Here is a 22,608-nt window from a genome sequence, read left to right on the forward strand (position 1 = left end):
AACTCCATCTTAACAATGAAATTTGTATGTTAACAGTGGGAAATGAGATTGTTCCTTCTGGGGATGGATCCCTGTTACTCTTTGTGAAATCTTAACTTGCTCTGTATGTCTGAAGGTAATAAAACTGTCTTACTTAGGTTCATAGGTGTGTACTAGGCTAATTGGCCTGGAGCCTTTACAAGCCTAGCCCATAGGATTACCCTGGCATCATGCCACCCGACCTTAGTTCCCAGTGCCTGTCGAGTAGAGCCACTGGAGTGATCCCCGGGGTGAATTTTCTATTTCCCATCTTCTCATCAAAATTTCTCTTGAAGAGGGCCAGTGAGGTGCTCTGTTTGACATGTATGGGAAGTCTGTTCCATAGCATGGGCAGTCTCTGGGTTATGAACCTGTCCCTCCAGCTTGTTCTGTTGATTGTGGTAATGAGGTTGAGGTTTCTGGAGCATGTGGTGCGGAGGAATTGGGATTTTTTTAGATGTATCATTTCTAACAGAGCTGGGTCAGACATGGCTTTGTAAGTCAAGCCTAGGATCCTCTTTGTGAGGTACTTTTGCGGCCTCTCCAGTTGTTGCAGGTGTCTAGTGTGAGGTACATGCCAAATGGGGCATTGTACTAAATGATTGGCCTAATGAGGGAAGAGTAGAGGGAGACAATGACCTCTTTCTTCCTGGATGCAAAACCCTTAGTAATGAGATGTGCCACATAGAAGGACTTTCTGACCACAGTGGCAATGTGGTGGTCAAAGAGAGGTTGCTGTCAACCTGTGTTCCCAGATCTCTTATAACGTCTTCTGTGTTCAGTGGACTACCATCGATGTAGTAATTCATGGGAACCGGGTTTTTCCCAAAGGGGATGATGACATTTTTTGGCATTGAGTTTAAAGCCAAGGTTCTGACACCAGTTGGTCTCAGTGAAGCCTTTCTGTAGGATGTCAGCATCACTTGGGGAGAATAATAATAGCTCCCAACTTGCAGTCGTCTGCGAACTTTGTCAGCCAGAGTTCCTTCATGTTGGCCTGAACTTCAGAGAAGTAGGGCTTTATCTGTGAGCCAGTTTGCAACCCACCTAGTGATAATAGGGGTTGATGCCTAGCTTATTGAGTTTTTCTATGATTCCTGAGTGGGGAATGGTATCAAAGGCTTTGGTCAGGTCAAGGTAGGCTGTATGACGCACCTTGCCTTCATCCACAGCTCTGGTGACTGACTCAAAGAAGTCAACCAGGTTGAGCAGGCATGATCTGCCCCCACAAAACCGAACTGTGTGGGATTCAGAGTTTGGAGATTCCCTATATCCTTGTTTATTAGGTCCATGATGACACGTTCCATAGCTTTGCATGTCAGACTTGTCAGGCTAATGGGGTGATGGTTCCCAGGGTCTGTAGTTGCTCCTTTGTGGAGAGGGATGACTGTAGCAGTTCGCCATTCGGTAGGGACAAAGCCTGATTTGAGGCTGTGATTGAGCAGGGCACACAGGTGAGGTGCCAGTTCACTCTGTAGTTCATGTAGAACACAGCCAGGGATATTGTCAGGTCCCATAGAAGCTGTATTCTTGGCCTTGGACAGTGCTGTTTTAACCTGTGCAGCAGTAATGCTGGGTGCCTGGCAATCTACTGGTATTGTGATTGGTCCTTTGGTGGGGAAGAGAGTGGTAAAGTTGGCACTGAATCTGTCTGCCAGTATATTTGCAGTATCTGTTGGCTCAGTATAGGACATACTGTTATGCAGTAGTTCAGAGCAAATCTGGGTGTTGCCGTGGACATTCTTTACATAACTATAGAAGGCCTTGTGGTTTCTGTTTTCATAGCTAGCTTTAGAGGATTTGATGAGGGATCTCAACTTTTTGTTGAGGCTGATAAGGGGAGATTTTATAGTCTTGGGACTTCAGCTTATTCCACATCAGTTTCCTCCTCCTGTTGTAGAGTTTGTTTGTGGCAGGGGGGCACTAGATTGGCTTCCCTTTTTTTGGAGGAGAGTGTCATAGTTCTATTGGGTATGGCGAGATCCATGCATTTGTGTACGTGTTCGTACAGTGCATTGGTGTATGATTCGGCAGTCATGCAACTATTCTCCATTTGCATGGGTGCCGTGAAGTTAGCCACCTCTGTTTTTAGGAGCCCAAAGTTAGCTTTGGAGAAGTTTTTCATGGTGGTTACCTTTGCAGGGCGGGTGGGAGTGATATGGGTTTACAAGGTGATTAGTTTGTGATCAGATCTAACCAGGGAGGAGTTGACTATTTGTGTAGCGCAATGGTCGCCCATGTTAGTAATGACCAGGTCAAGGATCTTGCTACCTCTAATGGAGGGAAGAATGAGCTGGTCCAGGGCATTGGAATTAATGAACTCCAGGAAACGTTAGGCAAGTGTGTTGGTACATGAGTAGTTTTCCCAGTTAATGGAGGGGTAGTTGGTCACCAGGTATGAGAGTGTTAGGTTGGACCCTAATATTCTCCAAGGTGCTTAGGAACATGGAGTTTGAGTCTTGGGACATGGTTGGGGATCTATAGCAGGCTACGACCTGAATCACTGTCTTACCCAATGTTAGCTGCACCTGAAGTATCTCTCATGCGTTATGTTGGGCTACTAGTCTGGAGGTGTGCACATCCTTTATGTATATGGAAACACCACCGCCTTTGGAGCTTCAGTCCAAGTTCTAGGGCCGAAAGTTGTGGAATGAGTTATAGCCTGGTAGTACAGGGGTGCTTTCTGCTGCCTTGAACCAGGTCTGTGTTGCAGCACAAATGTCGATGTTCTCCATTTTAAGGAGTGCTTCGAGCGAGTGCATGTTGAGATTTAGACTTCTAGCATTGAGCAGCATGACCCTCAGATTGCATTTGTTTGTAGCTGTTACGGTGGTAATTTGGTCTTTGGAACACCACCTAAAAAAGGCACTATAGGGGTGGCAAGAGCCTTGGCCAGTATCCGGAAGCCCAGGGGTGACAGATGCAGGCCATCTCTGGCAAAACATCAAGGTCTGTCAATCATGTCATCCCAGGCAGACAGATACTGGATCCCCTAGGAATGACACCAGAAACTTAGCCTCTTGTTGAAATCAGTCATTTTCTGCTTGTACTGTGGTATTCTGGGTGATGGTAGGAAGCTGCTCAGGGCTAAGGTCATACCTGTCGGAGCTACATAATCCGAGACTTCCTCCATGTCTCTCTTCATGTAGTCCAGGGAGGTATGTCTTAGGTCATTCACACCCATATGTACAATGACAGAATCATATTTGTACCTGTTGTTGAGGGACCTGAGTGCATGCGTTATGTGGCAGACCCTGGCACCTGACAGGCAGCTGACTTACTTTCTCCTTATTCAACCTAGTGAGTGGGACATCAGTGTACCTCACTATTGAGTCACCTATGACTAGTGTGTTGGACATGCTGTTTTTGCCTTGAGGCTTTGGTTGAGTGGCACACTGTTTAGGAATGTTATGTGTCTTGTGATTAGCGTTGCGTTGTGGTGGTGGAGTGCGTTTCTGCCTTGGAGGTCTCTGCTGTTTGGGTAGATTTTTAGTGAGAGCCTCGGCAAAGGTGCGTGTGTGGTTTCTGTTTTTATGTGAAGGCAGTGCTGGTGTGTGCTTTGGAGGGCTGTGTGTTCCATGTGGTGTGGTGCAAGTATTGACTTACTCTTGACCAGCTATTCCAGTCATGGCTGGAGAGTGCGTGGCTTCCAATTTGGATATGTAAGTGCATCTCTCGCAAGTTGTTCCACGTTAATCCTTTTACTGTAGCTGCCTGCACTCTCAGTATACTTTACACATTTTTATATGATAAATGCATGATGTAGTATCTGCGTATTACAAGGACTGTTAGTGCTACACTTTGCCTTTTAATGATGTGGTACCTGGATATCACAATCATTGTTAGTGCTATACTTTGCCTTTTAATGAGGGTATCAGAAGGGTCTATATTGATTTATTGACCCTTTAACATCGAAACCTGACACACTCAAAGACACGGAACAGAGATTTTTTTCCTAGGGAAAAAAAATTGCAGTTCCACCAAAAAAAAAAAAAAAGTTCAAAACACAAAATAAACTGGGGGGGGGGATTTGCCCCCCACAGCCCCCCTACTTAAATATACCAACTCAGAGATCGCACCACAGTGCAGTAAATGGCAAAGTCCCAAAAATGGCCCAGCGATTTTTTTTTTCCCTGGGAAAAAAATCGCTGTTCTGTGTCTTCGGGATTGTCAGGTTTCGCTCTTAAAGGGTTGGTAAATCAGCGTTCGCTGTTTTAAACGTTCGCTGATTTAATATAGACCCTATCAGAAGCACTGTTAGTGCTACACTTTGCCTTTTAATGATGTGGTACCTGGGTATCAGAAGCACTGTTAGTGCTACACTTTGCCTTTTAATGACATGGTACCTGGGTATCACAAGCAGTATTAGTACTACACTTTGCCTTTTAACACCCTGTGCTTGGTGAGTACCAGTGGTGTAACTTGGAGTCCTTTCATTTTGAACTGCATTATTTAGCACTTTTTATCCTCCCTTTGCTTTGTTCAGCGCTATATTTTTCTCTCTACTGTTGGAGAGAATAGTTAATTTTAGTTACCAGGATATGACATAACTTTCAGCGATTTTTAGTTTCCTTTTTGTGACGTAATGTGTCTTCTGTACTGAGATGCTTTTCATGAGTGTTTTACTCAGGGTGAAATTGTGTAGTAGATTCATGATTTAGTAACTATATATATTTTTTTTATTTTTTCCTTCACAAGGGCTCCAAGCAGTACTGTGCCTGATGAGACGTATGCTGATGAGGCTGCTTCAACCAGTCAGGTAGGGTATTCTTTATATGTGCAGTTAGATTTTAATTTCAGCATTTTGTTTGGTGTCCACAAAGGGTATTTCAATCTCCTGGCAACTTTGTAAGTCTTACTTTGGTATTTCACACCTTTAGCAGCTGTTTATGAAATTGTTGCACTTGTGAATGTGTAATATATTTGATATAATAGGGTCTGTTGAAGATCTTTATACAAGACAGAGGTTGCCTATTAGTAGCCTTTATGATACAGAGAAGAGACAGGGAGTTGAGACAGTCATCATAGTGATTTTTAGCAAGAAAGCATTATCGTGGTTCCAGTTTTGACAACTGTTTTGGGCAGGTGCATATCAAAAGGGACATTGTACTCATTGATTGGGCTAATGAGTGTTGAGTACACTGGGACAATCACATCTCTGGATCTGGATGGAATACCTTTAGATATAAGCTATGCACTGAAAAAGAACTTCTTTACAACAGTGGATATATAATGATCAAAAGACATTTCATTGTTGATATAGGTTTCCAAATTCCCTAACTCTACGGGATCAATTTTCAGAGGTGTATTGTCAATTTGAGAGTTGTAAGGAGAGTCATGATTGCAAAAGGATACTGCTCTACATTTCTTGGCATTTAGTTTTAGTCCATGGTTTTGACATGAACTATTTGTTTGGGGCAGGTCCTCTGGGAGGATGCTGGTGTCCTCTGGGGAGTTTATAATGACATCTAGTTTGCAGTCATCTGCAGACTTGGTCATCCACAAACCTTTAACATTAGCTTTGACCTCCTGGAAGTAAATGTTAAAGAGGACTGACCAAAGAACTTGAACCCTGGGTTACACACATAGTGGGTAGGTCTTTTGGAAGAGGTATAGCAGTCCACCCTAACTTCCTGGGTTGTATTTGCTAGCCAGTAAGTTACATAGGGACTGACATTTAACTGTGAAAGTTTATCTACAATTCTTGAGTGTGGGATGGTGTTGTGGATGCCTTAGCAAGGTCTACAAATGTGGTGTGCAGTGTTTTGTCTTCATCTATTGTTTTAGTAATTTTTCAAAGACATCAGCCAGGTTCAGTAGCTATGCTTTTGATGAGTCCAAAATAGGTTGAGTTGAGAGTATGTAGATTATCATATATTAGTTCCATAATGATGCTTTCATAGCCTTACAGATGAGACTGATCTGGCTTATGGGTGAATAACTGCTCGGTCTGTTGAAGCCTCACCTTTGTGCAAGTGAATGACTATTGTCCTCCACTCATCTCGGATGAAGCCTGTTTTAAGGCTTCAGCAGGGGACCCAGCATGTCATGTTTCAGACTCACCAGTAAGGCAGCCTGGCATGTTATCTGATACTACAGACCTAGTGTTCTTGGCCATAAATAGCACTTTGAGAACTTGTAGTTGAGTAATTTGAATGGGGGTGAATGTATGGGTATGTGATCTGAGAATATTGCAGGGCGAGGGGGGTGATGTTTGAACTAAATTTGTCTGCTAGTAGATTGGCTTTGTCCTCTGAGTCTGAATATGTGGCTATGTCTTCTGGTTCTGAATATGCAATTATTGTTTACTATTAGGTCTGAACAGTGCTGGACATTGTTTCTGTCTTTCACAACATAATTACAGACTGCTTGGTGATTATCCTTTGCCTGGATTCCCATCTGCATCCTCCCCAGACCTCTCCTGCCATCAGAACCTACTCTCAGAACAAGACTAACCTTGTTTATAGAGTTGCTCATGGTTCTAAAGTCAGTTTTCCTTGCCATTGCCAGGTTACACACCACAATTTGATTCAGGCTTGCCATCCATTCCGTTCATCCGATCAGTGTTCGTTTGCAGACGTATATGATTTAACATTCCAGCAGTCTTTGTCATGCGTTTGTTTTGACCATGGCACCCGTTTTTCCTCCCATAAGATCTTCGGATAAGAGAGGCGCTATTGTGCTAATATATAGATATCACTACTTGAATAAAATGCGTGATATGTTGTTTGACTGTGATACATATAAGCGCAAGTGTCAAGTTGATGGTTTGATTAAGAGGATTGACTTTTACCTATGTTATCAGTTTGATCTCACGCGAGATTTATGAATATATTTCCATTGAATCAGCAGTTATTCCGGTTCTCTACGGGTTACCCAAAGTGCATAAAAATCTGAAAGACCCTCCTGAGAGACCTATATTATCTAGTCATGGATGGGTGACTAAACCTTTGTTAATTTTTTATTAAGAAGACTAATAGACCTGTTCTAGACCAAATTTCTAGTGTTTTGAATGAGACAAAAAGCTTTTTGCGTGATTTGTGCATTTGGCATAGTAATGTGCCGCATGGTGGTGATTTACTATTGGTCATCTTGGACGTTATTTCTCTCTCTACCATAATTCTGAATGAGTATGGCATAGCAAATGTTAGAACGAACTTAACAGCTATAACTGCTCTTTCTAATGATTGGATTAGATTGATTTCTGCTCTCCTTGAACTGAATGAGTATGGCATAGCGAATGTGAACGAACTTAACAGCTATAACTGCTCTTTCTAATGACTGGATTAGATTGATATTTGCTCTCCTTCAACTTACTCTTCAAAATAATCTTTTGTATTTGAGAATAATTTTTATCTTTAGTACATTGGGGTGGTGGTGGGCAGTGTTTGCGCTAATTCATATGCAGATTTGGTACACGCTCAATGAGAACGTACCCATGTTTTTAAGGAGAACTGCTCTTCTTGTAATATTTGCTATTTTAAGATGTTTTGTCTATATTTTTGGTGTGGAAGGGAACGAGTGAAGACTTATTTTCCTTTGTTGAGTATTTGCATAGTACAACCTCTTTTTTACACTTTGCATGCAGTTATTCTAAAAAAATCCATTGCGTTTTTAGATGTTAATGTTTGTTTTGATGATCTAGGGAAAGTAAATGATAGTATATATAAAACCCCTGCAAGAGAAATAGTATTGTTCATAAAACTAGCATGCTCCCTAGATATGTTACTAGGAATGTTGTTAAGGTCGAATGCTTAGAACGATGAGGCTGAATAACGTAAATGAACAAGCTTTTCAGGCGGTGAATGCCTTAGAAGATGATTTTACAGTTAGAGGCTGCCCTGCTACTGACGTACATAAAGCAGTCAGAGAGATCTTCACTTAGGAGTACTAGTCCTAGCCGTTTTTTTACCATAAATGATAATGATGCGACACGTCCACCTGTTGATGAAGTCCCTAATCGCTGTATCACTTTAACTTATTCTAGTGATATTAACATTAATGTCTTCAAGAGGAATTGGTCTGTACTTATGATTGATGAAGGTGTTAAAAGAACGCTAGGTAGTGAGCCCAGGTTTTCATTCTGTAATAATACATCTCTTATATGTGAAGTGTGTTCTAAGCATTTACATCAAGATACAATCCCCCCTTTCATTTTAATTATGGTTATCGCAGCACACATCTGTCCGTTATGTTGTTTAAACCATTGCTGCTACAAGAGAAAAGAAAATAATCTGTCTCTCCCAAATTTAATATTTTTTTTTACAAACTGTGTGTACCAGTAGTAAATACACTTAGAACAATTCACTTAGCTTTAAGGATAAGCACTCATCATCACGAAGGAAACAGTAACCTAGACACCACCAAGTGACTTCAAACATTAAATATTCTTCATGTAAGTACTAGCATCTACCTGGTACCTAAATATTTAAATATTATCTGTAAAACTTCCTACTGCGGTGGTGGTGCTGCGGTAGCATTGTCGCCTCACAGTTAGACGTTGCCCATTCGATTCTCAGTTAGAGCATCTTCTGTGTGGCAACATGCTTGAATGGGCATCATTCGTTGAAGGTTGTGCGTTAGGCTCGGCAAGCCAGCACGTAAAACTCTACTGCCAATCATTAGTGGACCAGAGTTCTGCTGTGGCGACCCCTAACTGGGAAAAGCCGAAAGACACATCTGTAAAACTTCCTCTTTTATATTCACTCCATATCACTTTATCCTCTCATATGGTTTCACTTACTATACTTTAATTTAGTGTCATTATTTTATACGTTATTCAGTTACAGCATATGTACAGTGTTAAACATAAAGTTGGTATGCGTGTGCAAAGTTTGTGTAAATGTGAAAGCCAGTGTACATCAACATCAAGAAACCCTGTGGAGAGTGCACATGTCCTTGTATAAGTTGACATGGGTGTACGTCAACATCAAGAAACTCTGTGGAGCATGCACATGTCCTTGTGTAAGATGACATGGGTGTATGTCAACATCAAGAAGCCCTGTGGATCGTGCACATGTCCTTGTGTAAGATGACATGGGTGTACATGAACATTAGGAAACCCTGTGGGTCGTGTACATGTCCTTGTATAAGAAGACATGGGTGTACATCGGCATGAAGAAACCCTGTGGAGCATGCATATGTCCTTGTTTAAGAAGACATGGGCGTACGTCAACATCAAGAAACCCTGTGGAGTGTGCACATGTCCTTGTATAAGAGGACATGGTAAACAGAATCTTATCTGCATACCGGCAAGTACTGTTGTACTTTCTTACTGTGGAAGGAATAATGTTCTCTCTCTGTTTGCAGAAAAACCTCTGTTAACTGTTTTGGCTGTTTTTGGCCCTCAGACATTTTAGCTTGGCAAATCTATCTTTCTTTCTTTAAAAACAGGCATGCCTCCAGCATACCGCGGTTCATACATCTCGCATAGCTTTCCAGTTAATCCAGACATCTTGCCCTTAGAGTTGCACATATGTATAAACGTGTCTTCTCCTCTGAATTCAGTCAGTCATTCATCTGTTTCATTGAAAGTGCGCACTTTTCTTAATAAGCAGTCTGCTTGTAATAATCCTTCTCCGTATCTGTAACTGAATTCTTCCTACAGCTTGCTCTCGTTTTTTAATTGGCTTTATCTGTGCTCTCAAAAGTTTGGTACATTTCCATTGTAAAACTTTACCTTCAAAATGACTGGAATTGACAGTCTAAAATTTGAGTCTCCTCTGTTTATATTCTTTTATCACATCCACATAATGCAGTGTTTTAATGTCACTTATAACAAACATATTCCACAAACTGCTTTTTCTCTAGTTGCCACAGCTTCCACCTTACTTAAAGTTTTTATAGCAGATAAAAAATGCTATCAAAATTGTCCTTTGTTTTCAGTACTTGACTTCAGACTCGGGCAGTGGCAAATTTCCAGGCAGTCCTCTACAAAGTCAAGGCCATTCTTTCTGGCTTTGTCTGAAGCATATTCCTTCATATTCATTTGTCCTCACTTTCCATAGCATCATATAATCTTTTAATTTTTTTCTCGCCTCGATTTCCATTCCACTTGCATGCTTGCACCGTCTGTCTTCATCTACTTTCCTCCCCTCTCTCCCCTGTCATTAATTTCACACCCTGCTTCATCCCTCATAACTACTTTTTAGCTACGTCATGTATGCATTAAACAAGACCGTCAGATTTTCTATATTTCAGTTCATATGGTTTCCAAACTACTTGTTACTGTAGCCTCATTTCATTAAAAAACTTTTTTACATAATTGTACTAGTGAAACACAGACCATCAGAGTAATCCCATTCCAGCTTTGTAGTCAGTTTCACCCTCCAGAGTTTTCTGTTTGTACCACACAAACTATTTCTGTCATCGCTGACCAAGATACAATATCCTTGCCTGTTGATTTATCCAAAACTGTGTTCATTGGTAAGTACTAGGCTAGCTGCCCTTGGAGGCCATTTTAAGCCTGTGCAGTTACTCTTCAAATATGAGAATCAACCCCTTATACTTTGTGTCTGTGAGGTAAACACTTTAACTTTTATGCCAGCCTCTTATAGTTAAATGTTATTCTAGTGGTCTGCAGTGTAGATTGTTACAACCCTAACTAATTAACAAAGCTCAGAATCAAATACTGACCCTTGTGACTGTGACGGGAATACCTTAATTATTATGCCAAACCCTCTACCAAAAATAAACCAACTTCAATTGCATGTTTTCAAGGATTTAACTTGTGCATAAGTGGAGTAGGCTGAAGGGGTGACCAACTCCAGTGGGTACCATGCATGTATCCACATGTCTCTTTGTGATTATGGGTGTTGAGAAATCCTTTATCAACAAAGTGACTGCTGTTGAAGTGAGATGTATCTTTTAAGTATGTGCATGTTTGTATGTGGTTTGTTTTTTCTCATGTTGCTGTAGTTTATAGTTTGTTGCCAGGCATGTAATCCAGGAGACCAATAAGGAGCCCAACCCAAATTCCCAGTCACTCAGATGCACTGTCTGGTTAAGTGAGTTGCTTAAGGTCACACAGTAAGCAAATTAAGATTCAGATCTTGTACACTTGGCATAGGAAACAGCTCAGTCACATGTCAGTGCTTTACCCAGTCACATGTCAGAACTTTACCACCCAGTCTTATGTCAGTGCTTTACCCAGTCACCACCACTGATTCCTACTGTTAGTGCTCACAGGGCAAATGCCTTTCTCTGAGTCACAATTTCCTGAGCGGGATCGTGACCCATCTCGGTTCTGACACACTCAGAGCCTTTGTCGGCTGCATTGGCATTTGAATTCTTTGTGCCGAAACTGTCCTCATGTCAGCCTTCTTGTCAAAACATGGAGACACTGACTTGGTGTCAGTCCTTTTGAATGTAACATTGGTTCAGCCCTTGGCATCATTGGTGCTAAGTTTATTGATTTTGATCCCTGTCAGATTGAAAACGGTATAGAGACAGCTCCTGGGGTGGAAGGTATTTCTGCTGAAGCAACACAAACATCTGCTCCATCCAAGGATACCCCTAAGTTTGATGCCTTGGCACTGCCATCTGCATCATAGATGATCAGTGGGGTGGAAACCAAAGCAGGGATAGGGTGATATTCAGATTGGATTTCTCATAGTCATACTTAGACAAGGTCTCTGTTGTTCAGAAGAGGGCATGTAAGAGGATGCATCAGGACTCCCCATAGAGTCCCACCCCGATACTGATTTGGATGAAGGAAAGAACATTTTCTGCATGTATCCCTCCAATAAACCCAAGTTTGGCAAGTTCCTGAAGTTAATACATCAAAGGGGGCCATGACCTTTTGCCTTTGCCTACCTCTGGGTTGTTCCTTACAATCAATGACATGGTCTCTCTTTCTTTGTGTAGAGGGCTTGGTCAGAACTCCGTGGTGGAGACATGATCCTCCAGCCTCCCAAGGACTGGGAATGTTGGAGTGGGTCTCCAGTGGTTGACTGTATTATGGCGGTAACTGTCCTAATGAATGAGCTCTTGAATGAAAGTGCAGCAGTCTATCGCCATCCCCCCTCCTAACTAGGAGTCAAGGGTGCTTTGAGAAGTAAATTTATATGTTGGGTACGTACCCTCTTCAATATCTGATTTGAACTGCCTGTTGTATATGACTCTGTTTTTATCGAGACTCCGTGGATCAGACCTTTAAATCACCAAAACGGATGCCACACATTATCATCCCAGGTGGCAGTCATGGCCACCATATCTGCCATCTCTGTGTATCTTCTACATAATGCAGTTGATGGAATACCCCAGGGTATCTTTCATTAGTGCCACATATGGATGTTCCTTGCTTTTTAGACTGCAGGTTAAAGAAAAATGGTAGAAGAGTGAGCAGAAGGAGAAGATCCTTGCTTTTGTGTACCTATGATGTTCCAGCAGAATTTTTGGTTTAAGAGCAGTCATTTGAGCAGTGTTCTGATAAAAAAAAAAAAAACAGTGCAAACTTCGGCGTTTCCAGAATAGATAGTGGAGGTGTCTCCAGTGATTGAGGTGGTATGCAGAATCATGAGTATTGTAGTACTTCCAGAGAGACACTGCAGAATCCTTAAAGACTTGTCCAGCTGTCCCACTGTGGAAGCAGTTGAGGAACAGTTCTCCCTGGATCGTCCTGTTTGGTGGTACATTGCATAGGACAGGTAAATCAGGGAGATAGTATCCAGAGGCTACACCACTTCCTTTTTATTGTCCCCAAGAACCCCCCCCCCTTCCCGATGTCTCATCCTATCAGAAGTTGGCAGCCAGACTAGAGGTGATAAATGTTATGAACAGAAGAACCGTCCAAGAGGTCCCCGCAGTCCAGGGAGGGTGGTGTATTTATTCTAAGTTGTTCTTGATCTTCAAGAAAACCCAAAACTTCAAGTCCATCCTAGATCTAAGCAGGCTAAACCATTTTTTTCCACAGACAAAATTCACAGTGATTATGGTGCAGTCCAACCTTCACTTCCTAGAGAAGGAGGATTGGCTGTCTGCATAGCAAGATAGCCAGATCATCCAGGAAAGATGTTCATCGTGTTTCACTGTTGCAGTCATTACACTTGGGTTATCCTGCTGGCAGGCAACCCGCAGTCGACCTGAATTCCAAAGTCCTGGTCCAGCGTCGGTTGCTGTCGCCTCTTCCCTGACGGCAGTGCGCCAGGGGTATAAAAGATGCAGCCGACGCCATTTTCTTCAGTCTTTCTTGCCGCGCGGTGCCCGAAGCAAAAGCAGTTCGCAAGTGCTGGTCGGCCAACTCCTGAGATTTTCGAAATCGAATTTTAGATCCGAAATCTTCAATAAAGCTAAGTACCCCGTTGGGGAAACTTTTTTCTTGCTCCAGACCAATGTCAGAAAAAGTTAACAATTGTATTTCTTGTGGGAAGCAAATACCTCATAAGGATTTTCACTCTTGCTGTATTCCTTGCCTAGGCCCTGACCACGACGTTGCTAGTTGTCGATTTTGTGCTAGATTTAACCAATGCACTATTAAGCGTCTGTACAATCTTGCTTTTCATTATTTTGGCAGAAGGTTTAACTACATAATGCCGTCGGAACAACCGACGACCGGAATTCATAAAAAACGCAAGGATAAAGACAAGGACAAGCATCCGAGGTCCAAAACCGATGAAGCCTCTTCTAGGCCAGTCGCCGGTTCGCCAGTGCTCAGTGAGGCGCTTTCGCAGCCCCTGACTCCCGCTACCTCAGAGCCACAGGCCGCCTCTGACTTCCATGATGAGACAGCTAGGCCTCTGGATACTCAAGGTATTGGCCCTTCAGAAATTAATCCTTCAGATGGGTCTGGAGCCACTGAGCAGGCATCGGCTTCTGAGGGTGTCTTCAGACCTACACAACTTTATATAAAGCCTACTTCAGCATCCAAGACAAAGTCTAAAACAGTTTTAAAGTCAAGGAAACCAGTACAACATTATCCAGGACAGGCTTCTATGCCTAAGAAACAGATGCTCAAAATGGCCGAAGACCTAATTGCTTTGATCAGGGGTTTCAATACCCCTCCTGATAAGAGGCCTAGGCAAGACATTCCTCTGATCAGGTTTCCATTTCCTCTGATTCCTCTTCTGATCAGGGATAGTCTGTTCCTCCCTATGAGGATTCTGATGCTGAAGATTCTATTCCTTCAGCTTCTCCTCCGGAGGACTATTCTTTTGGGGAAACCCTGCATAGCATGAGGGAGCATTTCCATTGGGAGAGCCAGGATTATTTCGATTCTAAGAAAAGACTTAGAGACTTTCTTTTACTTCCTCAGCACAGACCTCTTGCAATTCCCCCTGTTGTAGACATAGTAGATGATGTTTTCTCAGAATCCGGCCTGTTTCCAGACTGTTTACCTCCTGCCCCTGTCAAGCTGGACAGATACTACAGGGTCCCAGACACCCATAAATTTCTTTACAAAATCCCTACTGCTGATCCAGAAACTATCTCACAGGGTCCCAAAGGGGTAAAGGCTGCTTCTGCCAAAAACCCTGTCCCCTCAGACAGATTCTAGAGCTTTGCACAGATGGGGGGAAAAAGTTTACACTTCTGCTACCTTGGCTGTAAGGGCTTTAAATTGTCAGTTTCATATGCTCAAATATCAGCAATACTTAATGTCTTTGTTAAAACAAAAAATGTTGACCTGAATGTACTGAGAACAAAGATTTGCAGGATTTATTGCATGCAGCTGAACAAGTGGGAAAGCATACTTTGCAATGTGGCTATGATTCACTGGAGGCCTCTTGCAGGGCCGCTGTTACAGGTTCTGTTATTAGAAGGCATGCTTGGTTAAAGGAACAGAATCTGCCTGATCATGTTAAAGCAAAATTATTGGATGCTCCATTACAGCATGATACTTTGTTTGGTGTTAAGGCAGAGGAGGTGTTAAAGAAAATGGAGGATAAGGCAAAATCTATGCAGACAGTAAAGGATTTATTACAGGTACAGCCACCCAGATTTAGCAGGAACTGGCCCTCTAAGAATTGGTCCTTTTCAGTGTCAGACAGACCACAAAGAGGCAGAGTCAGACGCCCTAGAGGCAGGCAACAGCCCCAGGGCTCATACAGGCCCAAACAATGGGGTGCTTCTACCTCCAAAACCGGAGAAGACAAATCACAGCCTTATAGATTACAGTCCCAATGACTTCCCTCTGCCAATGCCAAGCACTTATTTTTTGGCAGCACCCTTAGGGGGAAAGCTAGCACTTTTTTCACAAAACTGGCACAAGATCACCCAGGACAAATGGGTCTTAAATATAGTCTCTCTCAGGGCTACAGGTTCCACTTTCACACCCTTCCAAAGGCAAAAGGTATGCCAGACCTGCCATGCAATCAATGGCAAGAGGCACTAAAACAAGTTTCATCTCTCATGGATATGGGGGCTATTCAGCCAGTGCCACAACAAGAGCAGAGACAAGGATTTTACTCAAGACGTTTCTTAGTACCAAGAAAAGACAAAGCCTGGAGACCAATTCTGGACTTGTCTATTCTAAATATCTTACTGGACGTCCCAAAATTCAGAATGTTGACTCTACAGCAGCTTCTGCCCATGCTGGACAAGAAGGCTTGGCTTGTAACTTTGGACCTCAAAGAGGCATACCTACATGTCCCAATCAGACAATCTTGCAGAAGATACCTCAGATTCATAGCTGGCTCAATGCACTACCAATTCTCTGCACTGCCCTTTGGCTTATCTACTGCGCCCAGGGTCTTCACAAAATGCCTGGCACCAGTAATTGCATTTTGCAGACCAAGAGGAATTCAAATATACCCCTACTTGGACAACTGCCTTATTCAAGCAAAGGACAGAGATATTCTACTACAGCATCTAGCGTTTGTAAAAAGATTACTAATTTGCCTAGGGTACACAGTAAACGAAAATAAATCAAAACTAGTGCCCTCTCAAGAGATAATATTCCTTGGTTGCAAACTTAAATACAACTGCCCAGATGGCTTATTCTCAAGCCAAAGACCCAGTTATCTGCAAGAAAAATTCTGCAGGCTCTGGGCTACATGGCATCCTGCATTCTCCCAATTCCATATGCAAGTCTGCATATGAGGAAACTACAATGGTATCTAAAAAGTGTTTGGACTCAACATTGCCACAGCCTGGAAACAGTAATTACTCTCATTCCCTGCCTGCAACAGGAATTTCAGTGGTGGGCTCAGGCCTGTCAACACAGGGGACAGCCATTCACCTTATCCACTGCCAGGCAGACACTAACAACAGATGCATCGGATTATGCCTGAGGGGGGCGCACATGGCAGGAAAATGTATTCAGGGCACATGGCCCACAAACCAAATGCATCTTCATATCAATCAAAAAGAGATGCTAGCTGTACAAAATGCCCTGACAGCCTTAAGGACCTCCTTCATCCAGGACAACTACTGATAAAGACAGAAAACAACCACGGTCTTGTGGTACATAAACAAGCAGGGGGGCACACATTCCTACCCCCTCTGCAGGCAAGCCATGACTTTGTGGAACACAGCATTGCCTTATTAAGTACATCTGCAAGCACAATTCCTGCCAGGAAAGACAAATACTTTGGCAGATGAACTAAGCAGAAACCTCATGGATCCTCACGAGTGGAAACTGGATCCACAAATCTTCAACTTGATGATAGGAAAATGGGGATGCCCAGACACAGATCTATTCGCCTCCCCTCACAACTGCCAACTACAGAGATTCTGCCCTTGGACTTATCACAAGCAAGCATGGAAAGTGGACGCCCTCTCATTCAGCTGGAAAGCCCTTACAGTATATGCCTTCCCTCCTCTGGCTCTACTCTCCAAGGGTACTCCTAAAGGCCAGACAAGAGAAGCCAAAAATGATACTGATTGCCCCAGACTGGCCACGCCAGTACTGGTACCCAATCCTAAAGAGCTTGTTTCAAGGCCCAGCCTGGACATTGCCTCTAATACCTCATTTGCTGACCCAACATAACAATCAGATCCTGCGCAGCCAACTCAGAACCCTAAATCTGGCTGCATGGCGGATAATGTAATCATTCAGAACACACCTCTCTCTAAAGCAGTTATGGATGTTATTTTGGAGGCTAGGAGGCCCAACACCAGAAAATCTTATGCAGAAAAATGGAAGAGATTCTGTGCTTGGAACCAAGCGCAGGGGATTGACTTGCTCGAACCAAATATTCCTCAGATTTTGCACTACCTAACTGAGATGCTGGACAAAGGCCTATCCTTCTCATCAATTAAGATCCATGCCTCTGCCATTTCAGCTCATTACAATACGGACCCACCTATTTTTTCTCAACCACTGCTAAGACAGTTTCTCAGAGGGGCTAAAAACATAAGACCTCCAAGGAGAGCTCCAGTACCTACATGGGACCTCAATTTTGTCTTGGAAAATCTCACACTGCCTCCTTTTGAGCCAGCCAGTACAGCAGAGATAAAATACTTGTAATGGAAAACCGCTCTTCTCCTAGCAATAACTTCAGCAAGAAGAGTCTCAGAGTTACAGGCACTAATGGCTGTGGAACCTTTTATTATTTTCCATCAGGACAGGGTTTCTGTAAGGACAAACCCGACATTTATGCCTAAGGTAGTGTCCAGCGTGGCTCTTAACCAAACCATACATTTGCCTACCTTTTATCCATACCCACAGAATAAGGGGGAGAGACTTCTGCATACTTTGGACATACACAGACAGCTACGCTTTTACTTGGACAAGACTAAAGCCTTCAGAAAGACTGAGCAACTCTTAGTGGCATATGCTGCAGGTTCCCTAGGAAAAGCCATTTCAAAGCAGACTATTTCAAAATGGATAGGCCACTGCATTCATTTCTGCTATTCACAACATGGCAAATCAGTGCCCAAGGGCATTAGGCCACATTCTACCAGAGCAGCAGCCACTTCAGCAGCCTTCCTCAGAGGAGTACCAACCAAGGATATTTTGGAGGCTGCAACATGGACTTCAGTGCACACTTTTACAAAGCACTACCATTTACCTCTATACTCCAAATCCAGAGCAGGCTTTGCCACTGCAGTTCTGCAGGGCCTCATAGCCACTCCAAACTCTATTTAGGCCCAGCTGCCCAACCTCAGCTTTGGGATTCAACCCAAGTGTAATGACTGCAACAGTGAAACACGATGAACATAGTACAGTTTTGTACCTACCATAAATGTAGATGTTCGAGTGTATTCACTGTTGCAGTCCAGATTACCCTCCCACCATCCCCCTTTTTCTTTGCTGGGACTTATCTGTACCTATCTATTCTATACAACCTATGTGGTGTATTCGAGTGTATTCACTGTTGCAGTCCAGATTACCCTCCCACCATCCCCCTTTTTCTTTGCTGGGACTTATCTGTACCTATCTATTCTATACAACCTATGTGGTGTATTTGCTGGTAGATGAAGGTTATGTGCATGCATTTTTGTGATCATAATTTTTACAGCCTACCCTTTTGGGGGCACCTGACATCTGGGGCAAGAAAAACTGAAGAAAATGGCGTCGGCTGCATCTTTTATACCCCTGGTGCACTGACGTCAGGAAAGAGGTGACAGCAACCGACGGCGGACCAGGACTTTGGAATTCAGGCCGACAGAGGGTTGCCTGCCAGCAGGATAACCCAAGTGTAATGACTGCAACAGTGAATACACTTGAACATCTACATTTATGGTAGGTACACAACTGTACATTTCTGTGTTTCAGATTAGGAGCCAGTTACTCCGTTCAGAGCTTTCCTGTTGGATCTCACCACAGCTCCCAGGTTATCTTCGGTATGGCAGCTGTAACAGCTCATCTGAATCTAGTGGAAATCAAAGAGATGTCCTTCTATTCATATGCTGCAGTATTCATCACATTAGGGAGTCTGCCTCCGGCTGATTCGTACATCCGGCCAGTATACAAAAGTCGGCATGCTGCTGTGAGGTACTTGCTACACTGCACATCATCTTGGGTATGTTGGGTATAAAGTGGACATCAGCACGCACCAACATCAGAAGTTTTCTGCCTCCTGTCCAATCACCTGCTCCAGACGTTCACTCACCAGATCAGTTGTGTACCAGATAAGTACCCCTTTTGGGGTGTTTATATTCTTGTTGCTGCTTGTTTCTTGGGTGATTTCATGTCAGCTAGGAAAGGCAAGGGTCAGTGTAGAAGGCAAATTCCATATAAAGATGCCCACAACCTCTGCTTTTTCTGTCTAGGACCAGACCCCGATCACACCAAGTGGCAGTATCTGTAAGTCGTTCATCCCAAAAACTCTAAGAAGTAACTTAGCGTTGCTCAAACTTTACTTAGAGAACCAACACCTTTAGTGTCTGGCACGGGAGATGGTTGTGACTTCGGGTCCTTCAGAGAAGCCCCTAGCAAAAAATGCCGAGAAATCTTGGCCTGAACTTCCAGCTACACCCCGTCCTCCGGTCATTTCTCCCGAGGCAGATATAGGCCCGGAGGCCATACCAGAGGTGGTGGATGTCCCTTCAGCGGGTACCACAGTGTAACCCCCGAATGAATGTACCAGCACATGCAGGAAGGAAGTGCAGGTATCTGTCTTGGGTAAAAAGAGGGAACCATGGCTCTTTATTTCCGAAAGTCCTTGAGGCGTGTCACAAATCACTGTGACTGAAGATGTACTTATGGATATAGTGGAATGTAGACCAACATAGGGCCCTTCCACCTTTTACTATATGGAAGTCCCTAAAAGAAGAAAATAAAGACAAAGCATGTTACTGCAGCTGCACAGGAGCAAACTCCTGATTGTCAGGCTTTCTCACAAAGCCTTTTCAGTTACTTTATGGCTGTACACCAACCCTCTCCTTCTGTCCCTCTGCAGATTTTTTCTCCTTCCACTGCTTTAAGGAGGACAGCTGCAAATACCTCTTCAGATGAGGAGGAATCTTCGGGAGAGGAGTCCTTGGCCTACTCCACCCAAATAGCTTCTCCCCTTGGGTATGCCTCCCCAGAGGAGGAATCTAATGGTACAGATTCCCCTGAGGAGGATCTTTCCTTTGGAGAAACTATCCAGAAAATAAGACTTTTTTTTAAGTGGGACTGTCCCCAAGTCTCTGATATACAAAAGAGGTATTACAACCTCTTGCAGATGGATTCTCCATCCCCCTCTACCATTTCTCCAATCCTACTTGCTTTCTTGGATGCTGTCACGGCTCATCCCAGTGTCCAGACTCTCAGCCTCCTTCCCCCAAGCGTCCAGATGGGTTCTACAAGGTACTGCAGGACTCTAAATTCTTTTTCAAAGCCCCATCTGCTGACCCAGCTATAATTAGAGTTTCAGCTGAAAAGGACTTCAAATTACTTCCATCCACCTCTCTATTTTCCTCTGATAAAGAGAGGAAGGTTATGGAGATACTGGGGAAAAAGGTTTATACCTCTGCCACTCTGACCTTCTGGGCAGTTAATTACCAGACTCACATGACCAAGTAATCCATGGCTCTCCTCTTAGATGCAGGGAAACTTCTTTCAGACCTCCCAGACTCTCCAAACAAGGCAAAATTGGCAGCTGTCCTCAACTGTTCTGCCCAGATAATTAGGCACTCCAAGTGCAGTTATGATGCTGCTGATGAATCAGCTAGGGCAGCGGCCTCTGGGTCAGTCCTGAGAAGATACTCTTAGCTCAGGCTACAACCTTTGCCTGATGACTTCAAGGCCAAATTGATGGACTTCCCCCTAGACAATAAAGCTTTATTTGGTAGTTCGGCAGCAGATCTTCACAGGAAAAAGGTAAGGAGTTACAGGACCTCAAGCATATTCTTGTTTCTCCAGTCCCCAGGTTCCACAGGAACTACCCAGCAAAGACTACCTTTGTGAGAAAGCCTGTCGTGCCTTCTTCCTCTAAAAGTAAAAGAGGACCTAGAAAACCAGCTTCTGCCAAATCTGCTCCATCCACTCTAGCTCCAGAACAAACCCTTTCAGTCCTAACCTAAGCCTGGTAGCCTGTACCTATTTGCCTCCAGGGCCATCCACTCCCCTGTCCCTTCGTCTCTCTCTCTTTCTCTCTTTTGTTGCTTGGGAACCAGATTGCCCAGGACTCTTGGGTCCTCTCCATCATCCAGAGAGGATATTTCATGGTTTGGGAAACTTTCCCCTCTTTCAGAGGTATCCCACAACCACCAAAGGATCAATTGATATTCTTCCCTCAGTTTATTTCAGATCTTCTTTCTCAGGGCTCAGTTCAAGAGATCCCTTCCCCCCAACAAGGGAAAGTTTTCTACTCAAGGATGTTTCTGGTCCCCAGGAAGGATGGCCCCTGGAGACGCATCCTGGACCTTTCCCATTTAAATACCTTTCTAAAAGTCCCCTCTTTTAGAAGGCTGACTTTGCCCTCTCTTCTCCCTCTCATTCTACCACAAGCATTCATGGTGTCTTCAGACATAAAAGATTCTTATCTTCATATCCCTATTCAGTCACAGTTCAGGAAATGTTTACGTTTTTCTGTTGCTTCCATGCATTTTCAGTTTTGTGCTTTGCCCTTTGGTCTTTCTACAGCACCAAGGGTCTTCACAAAATGCTTGACTGCTGTCATAGCGTACTGCAGAATGCAGGGAATTCAGATCTTCCCCTACCATCCCTATGCTTCCCTTGGCCAAGTTGCACATGAGGAAAATCAGATGGTTCTTAAGGACTGTTTGGATACAGCACTGTCATCCTCTGGATTTCATGATTCCACTTCTGCCTTGCATAAAAAAGGAGTTTGAGTGGTCAATCCTTCAAGTGACTAAAAACCCTTGTCTTCCCCTACAACCACCCCTCCCCTCTCTGGAGGTATACACAAACACTTCAGACACAGTATGTTCTGTGACTGTTCAATCGTGGAGGGTCAGAGATGTTTGGTCTTCCAAACAGACGAAGGAACATGTCGGTGTAAAAGAGATGAGGGCTCTTCTTTTTGATGTACAGATCTTCAAAACCTAGTTCCAGGGGTGCTGAGGTGGTTCACAGACAGCACCACAGCTCTTTGGTAAATCAACAAGCATGGGGGTACAAGGTCTTACCTCCTATGCAGACTAGCCATACATGCCTGGGAGCTAGCTTTACAAAGTCAAGTTATTCTTCGGGCAGTTTACCTCCCCTCAGCTCAGAATGTGGTGGCAGACTCATTAAGCAGGTCCATGACCCAATCCCATGAATGGATGTTACACAGGGATGTGTTTCTAGACCTGATCCATCATTGGAGTACACCTCAGGTAGATCTCTTTGCCTCCCCCATGAATAGACAACTTCCAAACTTTTGTGCCGGGTTTCCACATCCCTTCGCCTGGAAGGTGAGCGCTCTGTCATTCTCCTGGAAGGGGATGTTTCTGTATGCATCCGCCCCCACCTTGCCTCTCCTCCAAAAGGTCCTACTGAAGATTCAGCAGGATCAGCCAAAAATCTTGGCGAATCCCTTTTAGCCAAGGCAGCACTTGATTCCCCCTTCTCCTGCACTTAGCCAGGGGCAATCATCACAAGTTACCCCACAGGATGGATCTACTTGCACAGGACAAGGGAAACCTAATACACCCACAGTTGTCAACCCTGAACCTGGCTCTGTGGGTGATATGGTTTTAATCCCCTGTAGACACCTGTTTTCAGAGGATGCGCTTCATGTTCTGCTGGAGGCCCGAAATGCAACTACTAGGAAATCC

The 22,608-nt window shown here is 43.7% G+C and overlaps 1 protein-coding gene across 1 annotated transcript in view; it reads left to right on the top strand.

Annotated features, from left to right (window-relative positions):
- Positions 1-22,608, top strand: part of RBM6 (RNA binding motif protein 6) — a 689,827-nt gene that overhangs the window by 485,980 nt on the left and 181,239 nt on the right. The window contains exon 7 of the mRNA XM_044078933.1: positions 4,717-4,777. Coding sequence (XP_043934868.1) covers positions 4,717-4,777 — 61 coding nt within the window. The remainder of the gene's footprint in view (positions 1-4,716; positions 4,778-22,608) is intronic.

This window comes from Protopterus annectens, chromosome 7.part1 (assembly GCF_019279795.1).
Source record: "Protopterus annectens isolate FY-2018-M chromosome 7.part1, PAN1.0, whole genome shotgun sequence".
In the NCBI taxonomy this organism is placed as follows: Eukaryota; Metazoa; Chordata; order Ceratodontiformes; family Protopteridae; genus Protopterus; species Protopterus annectens.